The sequence below is a fragment of the Galleria mellonella genome, unplaced genomic scaffold (assembly GCF_026898425.1).
Source record: "Galleria mellonella isolate WM207_F2 unplaced genomic scaffold, CSIRO_AGI_GalMel_v1 utg213, whole genome shotgun sequence".
NCBI classification, from domain to species: domain Eukaryota; kingdom Metazoa; phylum Arthropoda; class Insecta; order Lepidoptera; family Pyralidae; genus Galleria; species Galleria mellonella.
In genome coordinates, this window is record NW_026442039.1 from 8,034,160 (window position 1) to 8,048,651 (window position 14,492).

At 41.7% G+C, this 14,492-nt stretch overlaps 1 protein-coding gene across 1 annotated transcript in view; it reads right to left on the reverse strand.

The window, feature by feature from the left end:
- The window catches only part of LOC116413594 (splicing factor, arginine/serine-rich 19), a 38,670-nt gene extending 24,704 nt beyond the window's left edge, over positions 1–13,966 (reverse strand). Inside the window, exons 1-9 of the mRNA XM_052894450.1 lie at positions 13,800–13,966; positions 13,566–13,729; positions 10,811–11,176; positions 8,532–8,941; positions 6,088–6,264; positions 5,854–6,010; positions 4,093–4,218; positions 3,929–4,038; positions 3,712–3,847 (exon numbers count right to left, since the gene is read on the reverse strand). Coding sequence (XP_052750410.1) covers positions 3,712–3,847; positions 3,929–4,038; positions 4,093–4,218; positions 5,854–6,010; positions 6,088–6,264; positions 8,532–8,941; positions 10,811–11,176; positions 13,566–13,729; positions 13,800–13,857 — 1,704 coding nt within the window. The 5' untranslated portion in view covers positions 13,858–13,966. The remainder of the gene's footprint in view (positions 1–3,711; positions 3,848–3,928; positions 4,039–4,092; positions 4,219–5,853; positions 6,011–6,087; positions 6,265–8,531; positions 8,942–10,810; positions 11,177–13,565; positions 13,730–13,799) is intronic.
- Positions 13,967–14,492: the final 526 nt, after the last annotated feature.

Here is a 14,492-nt window from a genome sequence, read left to right on the forward strand (position 1 = left end):
GTTTGCAGTTTTCTCAACATCCTCCGGAGCGATCGCGATACAATGACAAGCGCGGCCGACATCTATTTTGGAAAATAGTTTATTTCACAGTAGCTATGTAAACTCTAATAACCGAATAATGGGATAACGATCCAGTACGGTGACAGGGTTATGCTTTCTATATTCCTCACAAGGACAAATTTCACCATTATTCTTGATACGATATGGAACGTTATGAGGAAATGGCCAAGGACTTTTGGACGACAGGCGTATACCCATGTCACACGTTTCTACACGACACAAAAGTGCTTCATGACCTTTTACATATACTGGAGGTCCAGTCGTCTCCATATGACGGCAAACTCCAATATTAGGCACTTCTTTATACGACACAGGGTTAGTGTTATTTTATCAACCAACTTCGAAGTAACGGAAATTTTCAATTTGGTTGTATGTTTCTTTTTTTGATGTTTACCTCATAACTCCATCAGTTGTGAACCGATTTGGAAAATTCTTTTTTTTTATCTGCAATCTGATATATTTACAGTTTTGTCCTTTAAAAATTTTATCACAATCGGTTCAGTAATTTAATTTTTAAATCGAAATAACTTGTTCTGTCTCAACTGAAGTCGATTTTTTTAATTAATTATCACTACATAGTATAAAATAAAGTCGCTGTCGCTGTCTGTCCGTCCCTATGTATGCTTTAATCCTTAAAACTATGCAACGGATTTTGAAGCGGTTTTTTTTTAATAGATAGAGTGATTCAAGAGGAGGGTTTATATGTATAGTACTTGCATAATATTATAGATAAATATTCTGCAGTAGGTAGGTATATTTAGTATCAGCATTGCACCCGTGCGAAGCCGGGGCGGGTCGCTAGTTACTTAATAAAGCAAAAAAAGGCTTTTATCATCTATACGTTTCAAAGCAGGTTGATTGACATTAATTACGTATGCAATAGAGTTTAATTTAGCCAAACTGTCCATCAACTTACGTGTGCTCAAATCAACAATCACTCCGTGACGTGGTAAAAAGTCTTCACTTAATGTTAGACGCTTGATATTTGCAACAATGTCCACTTCCACTGTCTACGTAAACTAAGTTCTAAAGATATATTATGTTTAAGATATATTTATTTAACAAAGTATGTTTGAATAAGCACAGAATTTATCATCGATTCCTACACTAGGCTGAGCCTGTCCTGTACGAAACAGGATTCGTGTTACCATATACATACTTACAGAGATTATCATAGGTTTTTTAGTATATATCTAGCACCAACGATTCAGTTTCGAATGAACAAATTTCAATTCTATTAGGCACATACAATCATAAACTCTTGATTCACTATCGCGACATAAAAATGTTGACGCCGGTAAAACAAACACATTTGCCCCGGTATCTACAAATTGTAATTTGCTTATTTATCCGTAATACACACGTGGTCACATGGCACAATTGAACAGACATCCACAGACAGCTAGCGACCGCCCTGTATTAGTTTGTATTTCGTCATTAACATACTCGGAGACGTGCTTAACGCACTGCATACGTACACACTGGCAGTGCAATCACAGAAACGAGACAAGCAAATGGTCACACTAGTGTGCGCGTTTTATAAATCCCTACCTGTCATACACAGGACAGAGTTTATATAGAATCGAAACGGCAAAAATAAAAAAAAAATCATATAATTATTATAATTTTAATTTCAATTCGTGGACAATATAAATAAGATATTTTTTTTTATACCACTGAGGTGGCAAACAAGCATACGGCCCACCTGATGGTAAGCGGTTACCGTAGCCTATGAACGCCTGCAATACCAGAGGTATTACGCGCGCGTTGCCAACCCTGAAGAAACCTCTTTACCCCCCTTTTGAAGAACCCCATGCTGTAGTCTCTTGGGAAAACCTCGGCAGGGAGCTTATATATTTTCCTACCTATTGTTGTACAAAGTAGTTCTGATTGTTTTGTCATATTGCATTTAAAGAAATAAATGTTTATAGCGTAATTACTTGAAATATGTGCAATCTAATGGTTCTTTTCGTATTTTGTTATATTCAAATAAAGTACACTTAATTTTAACTACATTTACGTAGTTAAAACTAATTCCACTACGAAACGTAAAAATAATTTTACTTTTTATTCTAATTTCTGGCAAATCCGCTTCGAGCTTATATTTTTTTTTATACGACTTAGAATGACAAACAAGCTGACGACCCACCTGATGGAAAGTGGTAACCGTCGCTTATAGACATGAGCAGTACCGTGGACATAACAGTACACACACATACTGTTTCGCCCATAATACCCCCCATGCGTTGCCATTCCTGAGGACTCAGATGTTATTCCTCTGTACCTAGTAAATTCACGCCATATCCCACCCTTCAAACCGAAACACAGACATTCAAACACAACTGCTTCACGGTTGAAACACGAATAGGACAGAGGTACCCAAGCAAACGACTTTTGTACAAAGTCTCCCTCTGGTATATTATATTCTGTAGGTGAGCGTCCTATTTATTTTCTCTCTCTGACACGTTATTATATTTTCTCTTTTATATTGCCAATCTACATACTTTATATTCAGTTGTTACTCTCATGCACAGAATTTAATGTGCTTGTGTGTATTTTAGCCATAATAATGGAAGCAAAATTAATTTAAAATAAATTTTTTTCGCATATCATTTCGGTTTCTCGACTGTGAACGGAAAGAATAGATATAAGTATCGCGAAATCTCGACCTAGACCTATTTGATTTAGCCGCTTCATTAATTTTGCCATTTATGCTAAATCGTTAATTACCTGTAGAGCTCTTAGACCAGCTTGTGACACTTCCTATACCTTCGGACAGCGACAGGGTCATAACAAGGAGCTTCTCCAGATCTGTAACTTCTCTAACGATAAGAACAGCCCTTGCTGTTAAGTGCCTCCTTCACAGTTAGCAGCGTTTCGTCCGAGAACTTTTTCCTTGACAAGCCTTTCATACATGTATAGAACTGCAAATGCTTTTAAACAACTAGCTCTAACTCTCTCAGCAGCTTCTACAATTGCCGGACCTTGGACTCTTTAGAGATGGTAGATAATCTCAACTTTAAGGGTTCGTATTTTCTGGTCGCCGATTTATTCCTCGTACTCTTTGCTCAGCTACTACTATGTACACTAGATACTAGCGGCGAGCAAGTTACAAACGACTATACTCGTATCAACTAACTTTTGATCGGCTGCGACTTCCTCAAATTCCGCGTACCAGTCTCGGTGAATTATTCCAAAAACCAGGTATTCTGGAGGATATTTGCGCCAGCATCATGTCTCCTATTTATATTTTACTGATTCTCGACAGATTTTTTAAAAATTTATCACACCACAAATACGTTCACTTTTCAAAGGTCACACATGATACATTCCATTGTTGAGCCACGAATAGCAGATGATTACGTGGATTACCGATAACAATAAAAATACGACTGATCCCCAGGCCAACGTACCCGTGACTAGAAGTACGCGTCTGTTTACATGTGTTATGTATTAGTTAGATAATAATTGCTACTATATATCTTACAGGACAAAATTATTAATGCCCGCCTTCAATGTGTTTGTTAATTGCACAAGATTTTGAGCGCTCTGATTAAAGATTCTAGTTACTGGAAACGCGTTCCATGTATTTCTTGTTACCCTTTTTTCCGCGTCGTAAATTTGTAAAAAGAAAGTATGTTCAATGTATACCGTGTGTTCCGTGTGGGCGACCGGATCGGCGCGGCGACTCTGCTGCTGCAGAATAGCCTCCCCGATCTGGGAGCTAGATTTCTTGAAGTCCAGGATCTGATCCGCTTTCTCCGCCGAGTGAATTAGTATCGTTGGACTGAAAATAAACAAAATTGGTTGTTAAATTGTAATATAGTAGGTGTTTGTAGAGCGGTAGCGGCAGATGGTGCAGCAGTACCTGTCGGCGGGCGAGGTGGGCGACTCCGGGATGGGCTGCGCGTGCAGCGGGCGCGCGTCCGGCGCCGCGCCGCCGAAGTCGTAGGCCGGCGTCGAGTGGCTCTTGTCCAGCTTGCCGCGGCCGGCGGCGGCGGCGGCGGCGGCGGCGGCGGCGGCGGCGGCGGCGGCGGCGGCGGCGGCGGCGGCGGCGGGCGACGGCGGCGGCGACGGCGCGGGCGACGGCGCCGCCAGCACGCCCAGGCACGTGCGCGGCCGCGGCGACAGTTCCAGCCCCGTGCTGTACGACACCGCCTGCCACGCCACGTCCAAATACAAATTTACTTTTTTTTATACTACTAAGGTGGCAAACAAGCATTCAAGCCCCTGATGGTAAGCGGTTACCATAGCTTATGAACGCCTGCAGTACACCTGAACGCCTGAAACAAATTCTTTACTCCTTTTTCGAAAAACCCCATGCTATAGTCACTTGGAAAAACCTCGACAGTACGTTCATTCCTTAACCTGAGCATTTGTGAGAGAAAACATCTCTGAAACCGCGTTGTACGCGACCATCTAAGTTCTTGGGTATGAGGGGTGAAACCTGTCGATGGTGAGCCGTACGATGGTAGAAAGTGGACGTGGGCATCATATTGAACACAATCCGTTGTACAAACGGTAGAATACGCAGATATCACTTGTAAGCCTGGGATCATTGACAATTCTCATAGATAGATAATTTATTTGCATTACTTACAGCACACAAATTACAATACAAACATACACATAATACACAGTAAAAGAGATAAAAGAATGAAAAACAAAAAAAGCAACAAAAAACCCAAAAAGCAAAATATATAAAACAACAATTTCCTTTTTTTCATGCGTGTGCCATAGCAACACAAAATGGTCACAACTCAGTTTAATACATTGTCCTCAAAAGAAAAAAGTTGTGGCCAAGAGTCAGTCGCGAAATTCCTTATTAAAAATAATAATAAAAAGAAATATGAATAAAATGCATTGTGTGTATTTCCATTACATTCGCCTCCATTTGTTATTATATTCTAAATAAATAAATAACAGATACCATTAGATGAGAGGTAGTCAGAGGTCACTTTCTGTCACACTCAGGCATTCAGGCAATAAATATTTCCGCTACATACCATTAGGTATAGCTCGTCGTTGCACCTAGTCTAAGGATTCCAGCTGGTATCTAGGTGCTCCCGCACATAAATAACAACAATACTCCATGTGGAGCGGGATTTGCAATTTGTAGAGCATTAATCGCTGATCCGGCGTGAAGTAATTCTTCGTTCTATTAAACACACCGAGATTTTTGGATGCCAGTCTCAGCTTATCTTCGCGGTGGCTACGGAACTATATGTCACTAGAGATATCGACAGCAAGGATTTCGTTTTTAGAGATATTAAGAGACATGCCCTGGAATTGTGGAGTCACAGCAAATGGTTTTTATTTAGTGGTAAACGCGTAAACATGTTTCCTAGCGGGGTTAAACTGGACTAAGTTTTGTCGTTCGCAATCAGAGACTCTAGCTAATGTTCTCTCGATTTCAGATATTGTTCTCCACGATGGAACGAGGGGCATGGTATAATGGAAACTATCGCAATCGGCCTGCAATTTGAAGTATCTGACTTATGGTTGAAGGAAATTGCCCTGAGGAGTACGAAATCGTGAGTGTGCAATCTACAAGTTTTCTGACAATATGATATATTTTACAGTGAACTACTACAAGTACTAATAGTAAATACCAACGCTCGAGCATTCAGCGTAAATAGAAATTCTGTCAACAGAAAAACGTTGACATAGAACGTGGACGTAGGCTCTTACGTTACAAGAGTGCCAAGCTTTGAAATTAGTAAACAAAAAGCGAAACCTTATACTGAATTTTGGGCAGCAGGAAGCAAATAAGGGTTCCAAAAAATATATTACCTTGTCGCGGCGGTAGAGCGCGGCCAGGTCGGGCTCGAGGCCGGGCGCGGGCGCGGGCCGCAGCGGGCGCCACACGCGGCCCAGCGGCCACTCGGGGCTGCCGCCGCACACCGTGTGCCGCCGCTGCACCGCCGCGCACGGCTTCGGCGGGTACATTCTGCCGGCACGACACACACTTATACTCTCTGGCCTGCACGCTGTCCCGCCGCCCGGCAGTCACGCAGCGAGCCTTACCTGGTGTGCGAGAGGTGCAGCGTGGGCGACGCGGGCGGCGACAGCGGCTCGCTGTCGTCCGAGGAGGAGGCGGCCGTGTCGGCGCGCGCCTCCTCCGCCTTCTCCTCCTCCTCCGCCTCGACCTCCGCCTCGGCCTCCGCGACGTGCGCCACCGTGTGCATCGTCGATATTTCGTACCTGCCAGTTTCATTTACTCATATAAAGAACCGTAAGTTAGTACAGAATTTTAGAAATGTAAATTCGCAAAACAAGCATCATCATCATCATTTCAGTTTTCTAGTGGGGGGTCGTCCTCCACTGCGTTTGGTTTGCGAAGAAAGGTTCTTGATTGACGCCACTCAAGAACCTTTCTTCCCCAACGGTGGTCGGTTCTTCGAGCTATGTGACCAGCCCATTGCCACTTCAGCTTACGTATCCTTCAACCTATGTCAGTTACTTTGGTTTTTTTGCGGATCGCCTTATTTTGGATTTTATCACGTAAAAAGACTTCGAGCATAGCCCACTCTATAGCCCGCTGAGTAATTTGAAGCTTTCGCATACCGGTAATCGTGTTGAACCATGTCTCGGTTCCATAAGTCATCACTGGCAATACGCACTGGTTAAAGACCTTCGTCTTTAAACTCTGAGGTATTTTGGATGAAAAGGTATGGCGTAGTTTTCCGAATGCTGTCCAGCCGAGTTGAATTCGTCGGTTGACCTCTCGAACGAAGCTGGACTTATCCATTCAGATAACTTATCCCAGGTATACATACTCTTCGACAACTTTGAGCATAGTGCTCTTAATCATAACCAGTATAGATGTGACATGAACGTTAGACATGATTTTAGTCTTATCCATGTTCATCTTAAGAGCTACCTGTTGAGAAACACCATTGAGGTTATTGAGCATGGCATTCAGATCCTCCAGGGTTTGAAAACATCTTCCAATGTAGCTGTGAAGAGTTTAGGAATAGTTTTCGTACTCTGATAGACATCGAAGCCTTACTGTACATACACTTCAAAACGTCATTATACTTATAGTTAATCTGACACCGCTGGAGGAAATATAGTACCGCCCATGTCTCGACCAAATCAAAGGCTTTCTCATAGTCCACAAACGCCAGACACAGTAGCAGATTATACTCTTCGGTCCTCTGTATAATCTACCATAGCGTATATGGTCTATTATGCTAAAGCACTTTCGGAAGCCATCTTGTTCGGGTGGCTGGAAGTCGTCGTGTTTGCGCGTAAGACGATTGGTCAGGACTCTCGAAACCAGTACGTACACACGATTCAGTAATCGGTCTATACTTCTGCAATAGGGTATTGTCACCCTTCTCGAAAAACAGGACTACCGCACTTTTGCTCCACGCCTGCCATTTTTAAGCTGTTTGAGAGCCATTTCAATCTTCCGCAAAATGACGTCCATAATATCATCGGTATAGTGTCGGATGACTTTAGCTCTTTGGTCGTTCTTCACATTGGTATGCGGTGTTAACGACGTTGTTTACAGCTATCCATAGGACTTCTCAATCTCACTCAAAATATCAGATGTGGGGAAAATCATATCACCGGTGTCGATCTTCAACTTCGTCAGTCGGCTTCGCCCAATAGCCAAATCTCTGGCGAACACTTTGGAGCCTTGATTCCGCTCTATTGCCTGTTCAATGCATATAGTATTGAACTGACGTATATCAAGCTGTATACATTTGAAAATTTGCCTATTAAGCTGTCTATATTCTGACGCAGACGTTGAACACTGGGACCATAATTCACGCCGTTTACTCATAAAATCTAGAGTGCGATCAAAGAGTTTTTGGGTTCTTTTTAGGGGTTGGGGCTTCCAAAATTTTGCTCCCACTGCTTGGACAGTTTCCACTAGCTTATTGTTGATATCGTCCACGGTTACATAGTTCATCAGGCACTGAAAGCGATTCGACAATTCGAGTAGTAAACTCTCCGGGTTTTTAATAAGGGTATACGAAACTCGAAGCGTAGACTTCATCAGACGAAATTTTTCAAGCCTAATATTCAGGTTTAATGTACCTCTTACTATTCGGTGATCGCTTCCGGTTTTAAACCTGTTGATCACTAAGACATCATTAAACAAATGACATGATATTAAACAAATGACAAATGACTTCATTATGAACCCGACACCATCATGGGACGAATAGTCACCCTCCAGGTGATAGAACAAGTTATCAGATTTAAGGATCATAGTATTCTCCCCCTGTCTTCGGACTTCAGATAATCTTATGCTATCCCAGTGTAACTTGTTCATCTCTTCTTTCAGCTCCGCAATGTTTTCACCGGTCCTCAAAGTTCGTGCACTGTATGTTGCCAGTTTCAATCGCCGTTACTTCGAGCGCTACTGTGAAACTTTCAGCATCAGAGATCTACTTTGCGATATGAATTCCGGCGTTAGAGTGAATGCGTAGTTAGAGTAGAAGCGCGAGGCGCACCTGTGCTGGCGCGGGTCGAAGTGGTAGTGCGGCAGGTGCGGCAGGTGCGGCAGGTGCGGCAGGCGCGGCGGGCGCGCGCGGCGGTGCAGGCGCGGCGGCGCGGGCGCGGGCGGCGGGCGCGCGGCGCGGCGCCGCAGCCGCAGCGCCAGCTCGCCGGCCGGCGCGCGCGCGCACAGCCGCTCCACCGCCTCGCCGCTCCAGCCCACCACGCAGCGCCCGCCCACCTGCACGATCTCGTCGCCGTCGTGCACGGCGCCCGACGCGTGCGCCGGCGACCCGAACCGGATGTGCGCCAGCTGGTGGTGCCCGCAGAACGACGGCAGCACGTGGAACCCGAGCGGCCGGCTGCCCTGCCGCAGCGTCACCGAGTCCAGCGACGCCGGCTGCAGCACCATCGGGTCCGACACGTCCTGCACCACTACACACTTACACACCTGTTCTCTCGCTCGTATCCTCGTGCCGATGTGACTAGTTCAGACAATGAGATCTATAATTTTCAGCAGTCAAATTAGCACATCTTGAAGAAATAATTTCATTGAAAAAAAATGTGTTTACCATTACACGATAGACTGAGCATTATTATAACTAGTCTGGCCATAAATACTGTTACATACAAACTTTTCTTTTTTTCAACTTTTTAATTATTTTAAATTTGGAACACGTTTATAAATTCAAAAACTTCTTTCGATTTCGCGCCATTTCACATATTTTTTCGTATTCATTATCAAATTACAATATGGAATGAGATGTTAAAGAAAATAGGATTGCAATAATCAAAGCGAATGACAAAGTATCGTCGGTCATATTCCAGACACTTCAAAAACTTGGTATCAGCCGTATGTTTGTATATCGTACTATCAACAGATACAACAACACCTCCTCTCTCGAAGACCAGAAAAGATCGAGGCGGCCGCGTGCTGTTAGAACTACAAAGGCTATTAAAGCCAGCATCCGTCAAAACCCCAATAGAAAGCAAAAAATCTTATCGCGAGAAATAAAGATTCCCGCTAGGACGCTGTCGAATCTTATTCGTAATAAAACAAGACCTGAAACTCGGTGCTTATCTTTGAAATACAGGACATGCCCTATATCAATCTTTGCAATTAAAGAGAGGGAATCGATCGAAACGCCTTCTGTCGAAATACGCAGATGAAAGGCACAGAAATATCCTCTTTACCGATGAAAAAAAATTCACAATAGAAGAACACTACAATAAGCAAAATGATCAAGTGTAAGCTCATAATTCTTAAGAAGCTGCTCAAGTGGTCGGAAAGGTACAACGTGGTCATCATCCAGCAGTGATGGTTTGGTGGAGCGTATCTTATCAAGGAGTCACAAAAATACATTTTTGTGAAAAATTAGTGAAAACTTCAGCCAAAGTGTATCAAGATACAGTCTTGGATCGTATTGTGAAACCTCTCAGCAATATGCTTTTTAAAAATATACCGTGGACTTTCCAGCAGGACTCTGCATCTGGTCACAAGGAACAAACTACCCAAACCTGGCTTGAAACCAACGTTCCGGACTTTGACGAACTTTGAAGACTGGCCATCATCCAGCCTAGGCCTCAACCCATTATACTTTAAATTATGGTCAGTTTTAGTAGGCATGGCCTGCTCTAAAAGACACGGCGACATTGAGTCTTTTAAAAAATCTTTGGAGCAAGCAATGGCGAAATTTCCCTTGCAGTGCGTAAATCTATAGATTCGTGATCAGACAGATTAAAGGTCTATATAAAGTCTATATAAGATGGCCATTTCGAAGAGAATATTTTTCACTTTTTGCTGAGACTAATACATATGTTCTGTTAAATTCATTTCATGTATTTAACAGAACTTATGGCTAGACTAGGTAAAAGATTTTACTTTAAATTTCGCCAATAACCTTTTATGACATCCTGAAAATGAAACAGAGCGTATAATAACACAAAAGTAATACAAATATTTTTTATTATGTATCATGCTAACCTACGATAATTATATCATATTAGTTGTTAACTGTCCACTCTGAAATATAGGCCTTTCCCTTTTGAAATTTTTTAAATAGTTGCTATGCTTAACAAGCAAATTGACAATAGCAATTAGGCATTAGTTCATCTTTCAATCATTAAGTTCCCTTGTTCGCCTTTTATGACACCCACGGAAAAAAGAAGGCCCATTTTTTGCCAAATCTGCATGGCAACTATTTATCTAAGACAGTGTAAAACAACGGTACCGACGCGATAGATACATAGCAGAGTGTGAGAGTAAGTATGTGGGTGTGGGTGTGGGCGTGCAGACCTGTATGATGTAGTCGGCGGTGGCGGCGGTGGCGGCGGCGGCGGCGGCGACGGCGCGCGCGGGCTGCTCGGCGAAGCGGTCGCGCTGCGCGCACGTGGCCGCCTCGAGCGCCAGCTTGAGCAGCGCCGCCTTGCGCTCCTGCAGCGCGGCGTCCGCGGCGCCCGCGGCGGCCGCGGCGGCCGGCGGCCAGCGGTCCAGCCAGCACACCAGCGGCTTCACGGCGTGCACCGTGCGCGCCACGTCGGCCAGCGTCTGCGTGTCCAGCCGCGCGTCCGCCTGCCGCCGCAGCGCGCGCGCCAGCGTCGTCGCCTGCGCCGACACGCGCACGGCCAGCTGCTGCACGCACTCGCGCGACGCCTCGTATTGCTGCCGGCACACGCGTCACCTCCACCTTGTACTATCCGACCGCTACCTACCCGCCACCAGTGGCCCGCTAGCCACTAACATTTTTTACACAGTAAAGAGTAAAACATGGTTGAAACTTTACTATGTAATTCCATGTTACCTTAATTCTCCAATTTGCAATCTCAAATTAGAGGATTACAATTCTCTTCTCTTCTAAATAATGTTTTCTATTAGCTTCACCACAAAAGCTTTTGTTTCCTCAAAAAAAAAAACAGAGATCCAATTTTCTCAACACTAATTACTAGCAACCCTGAGTAGCAACCCACCCAACTTTGCACAGGTCCTTCACAGAAAATATAACATACCTATGTTACTCTGAAGAGATGCAGCTTTCAGTAATATTTTTAAAATTGATTGAGTAGTTTTTGAATTAAATCGCAACAAACAAAAAAACAATCACTTTTCTTCATTATACATAATATTAATTTACATTGATACACTACCTAAACTTTCGAGTTTTTGAATTCATTACGAACAAACAGATGTAGAGGAAGACTTTGTTTTATAACATGAAGTGACCCATAACTACATCTGTGTCATTTATATTGACTGAGATAAAATGTAGCTTATATCCTTCTCTTTCCCATGTACTACATGTATACCAGAGTTCATGGTGATTAAGTAGGTCATTAAAGTATTATAAAGTTATAAACAAACAAGCTCTTTTTCATATTTATAATATTAGTAAGGAACTAATTTGATAAGAATTAATATAAGGCATATACTAATAGATACATTTTGGTCTGCAGCTTCAATTATATCATCATCTTCCTACCCTTATCACAACTACCATTTGAGGTCGGCGTGATATGTTTTCCTCTTCCATTCTTTTCTATTCCCAGTAATTTCCGCATTCACTCCCTTTCTGGCCATATTGTCCCTCACACAATCCATCCATGTCTTTTTAGGTCTTCCTCTGCTCTTATAGCCATCTACTTTCATTCTTAATACTTTTTTTAAAATATGCTCCTCATTCCTGCACATCACGTGCCCATACCAGGATAAACGGTTACTTCTTAACTTTTCTATCACTGGCGCTACTTTCATACTTCCTCTGATATAATCTTAATTTTGTCCATTCTTGTCACTCCGCACATCCATCTCAACATCCGCATCTCAGCTACATGCAATCGCTTTTCGTCCATCACCTTTACTGGCCAACACTCTGATCCGTACAAAATAGCAGGTCGAATTATGCTCTTGTAAATTTTCCCCTTTAATTTAAGAGGAATTTGCGAGTCATAGGTGGTTGCCATAACTTGCCGCCATTTCATCCATCCATAATGAAACTATAAATGATTTAAAATATTTTGATTACATTTAATCTATATTTTGTGCAATAAAATGTAGATTAACCATTTCCCATCAGGCAGGCCCTCAGCTTGTTTGCCATTCTAAATTGCATAAAAAACTTCACAATGAGCAGTTCTTTGAAAACCATTAACTTTGGTTATCACAAAATTAATGGGGAACTTAAGTTTAAATTCTTTCAAATGTAAAAACAATTATTAAAGTAAAATAAATGCAAAAACAATTACACAACATCCACAAAGGAAAATATATTTTTCTACAAGTCACATAAAAGAGAAATTCTGTTCATAATTTTGGAATTGAACACTAAAAGTGCCATTTATATGCATACTTGTTCAAAGTGATAAGGCTAGGTGGAGTATAAATTATAGCTGTGAGTGACATGTGGTAGCTGATAACAACAGAGATAGTGTCACAATGCACTGCTGACTCACACCACACTCAGTTACAGTGGGCTGTTGCTACTGTAGCGACCATGGCCCCTCACTGATTAATACATGTTGCCAGTATTGGAGATGTCACATGCACAATATTATGATCACATAGCTCTAATATTTTTTTATTTAATACAGTAATTAGTCTTGATGCCTCTTCAATTTATTTTGTGATAGATGTATTATGTAGAAACTAATGGGTGCATGGAAATATAATTTAGCAAAGAACATAAGAACGGGTCATAAAGTAACATATAAGCAATCTTGTCAATACATTTAAGAGCACTTCCTTAGTCGAATTTCTTATAGAAATAACAAGATCACATAATAGTGACATTTTTATCTGAATCAATTACCACAATTTATAGAAATAGCAAGGAATAAAATTACATTTGTTTTTCAGAAATATTCCTAATAATGTTATGTTAAGCAAAAGACAAGCCTGCTAAGTATATTTCTCACTGTCTTTATATTAATAGAGAATTTATGAATATTAGTTATTTTACTGAATTATCATTGCTAATTCTGCACAGACTGTTCTGTCTGAAATATTACCAGAAAATATGGATTAGAGCTAATAGCTGGCATATAGAGATAACACTCACGAAATTCCGCAAATGTTCCACTGCCTCAAGTAATAACTCCTGGTGGCCAATGATGTGCATGCCTAGGTACTCCAGGTCATCGCACCGAAGCATCAGCAGCTTGGTGCCGTCCAATTTCTTTTCCCGCAGCCCTGGCACATACCGCGCCACCGTAGGCCCAAGACCTGTACGCAATTCACCGTGAGTGAGTCACCTATGCCGGATTATTTGTAACACAGCATCCGCAACACAAACCTGACAACCACTCCGCCACTTGATCTGGAGTCCATTCTGCAACGTTTAGACTAGCCATTTGATTTAACTGATTGCATTTTTCGCTCAAGGAACAATGTTTATTATGAAAGTTGTGAAAAAAAATATTAAAAGAAAAGAATACACAGTAGACAGAGTGACAGCAAAACAAAAATTAAAGTGACATAACTAACAGAGTAACAGACACTTGACGTTAGTACTGTCAGTGTGAGTGACGGCGCGGCGTTGCACATCTGTCACATGATGCACGTTTATAATCTACGTAGTAATAAAATAATACTTAAATGTTTACGTAACAAGTGTTTTTCTTTAAAAATTAATATTAAATTTACTTTATCATACTGAATAACAATGACTGAATATTTGAAATATTTTTTTTAATTTACTAATTTTCATAAGTCAAACCTAGATGGCATTAGTGTACCGATTTTAAGTTCTACCATTTTTTATCCGACTCTCAAAGGAAGTGTTTATTTTTTAAATAGATATGTGCAGATCTTAAACAAAACGAATAGTTAGCTAAACAACTTGTAGTGATAGTTAAGTAAAGAGCTTGATACATGCGCGTCTCGTTTTACCTGGAAACCGTTGTAATAGTGGTACTATATCAAAGTCAGTCTGTTACAGTAAAAATATTAATTCTTTTTTATTATTTAAATTCTATTGTAGTGCGCT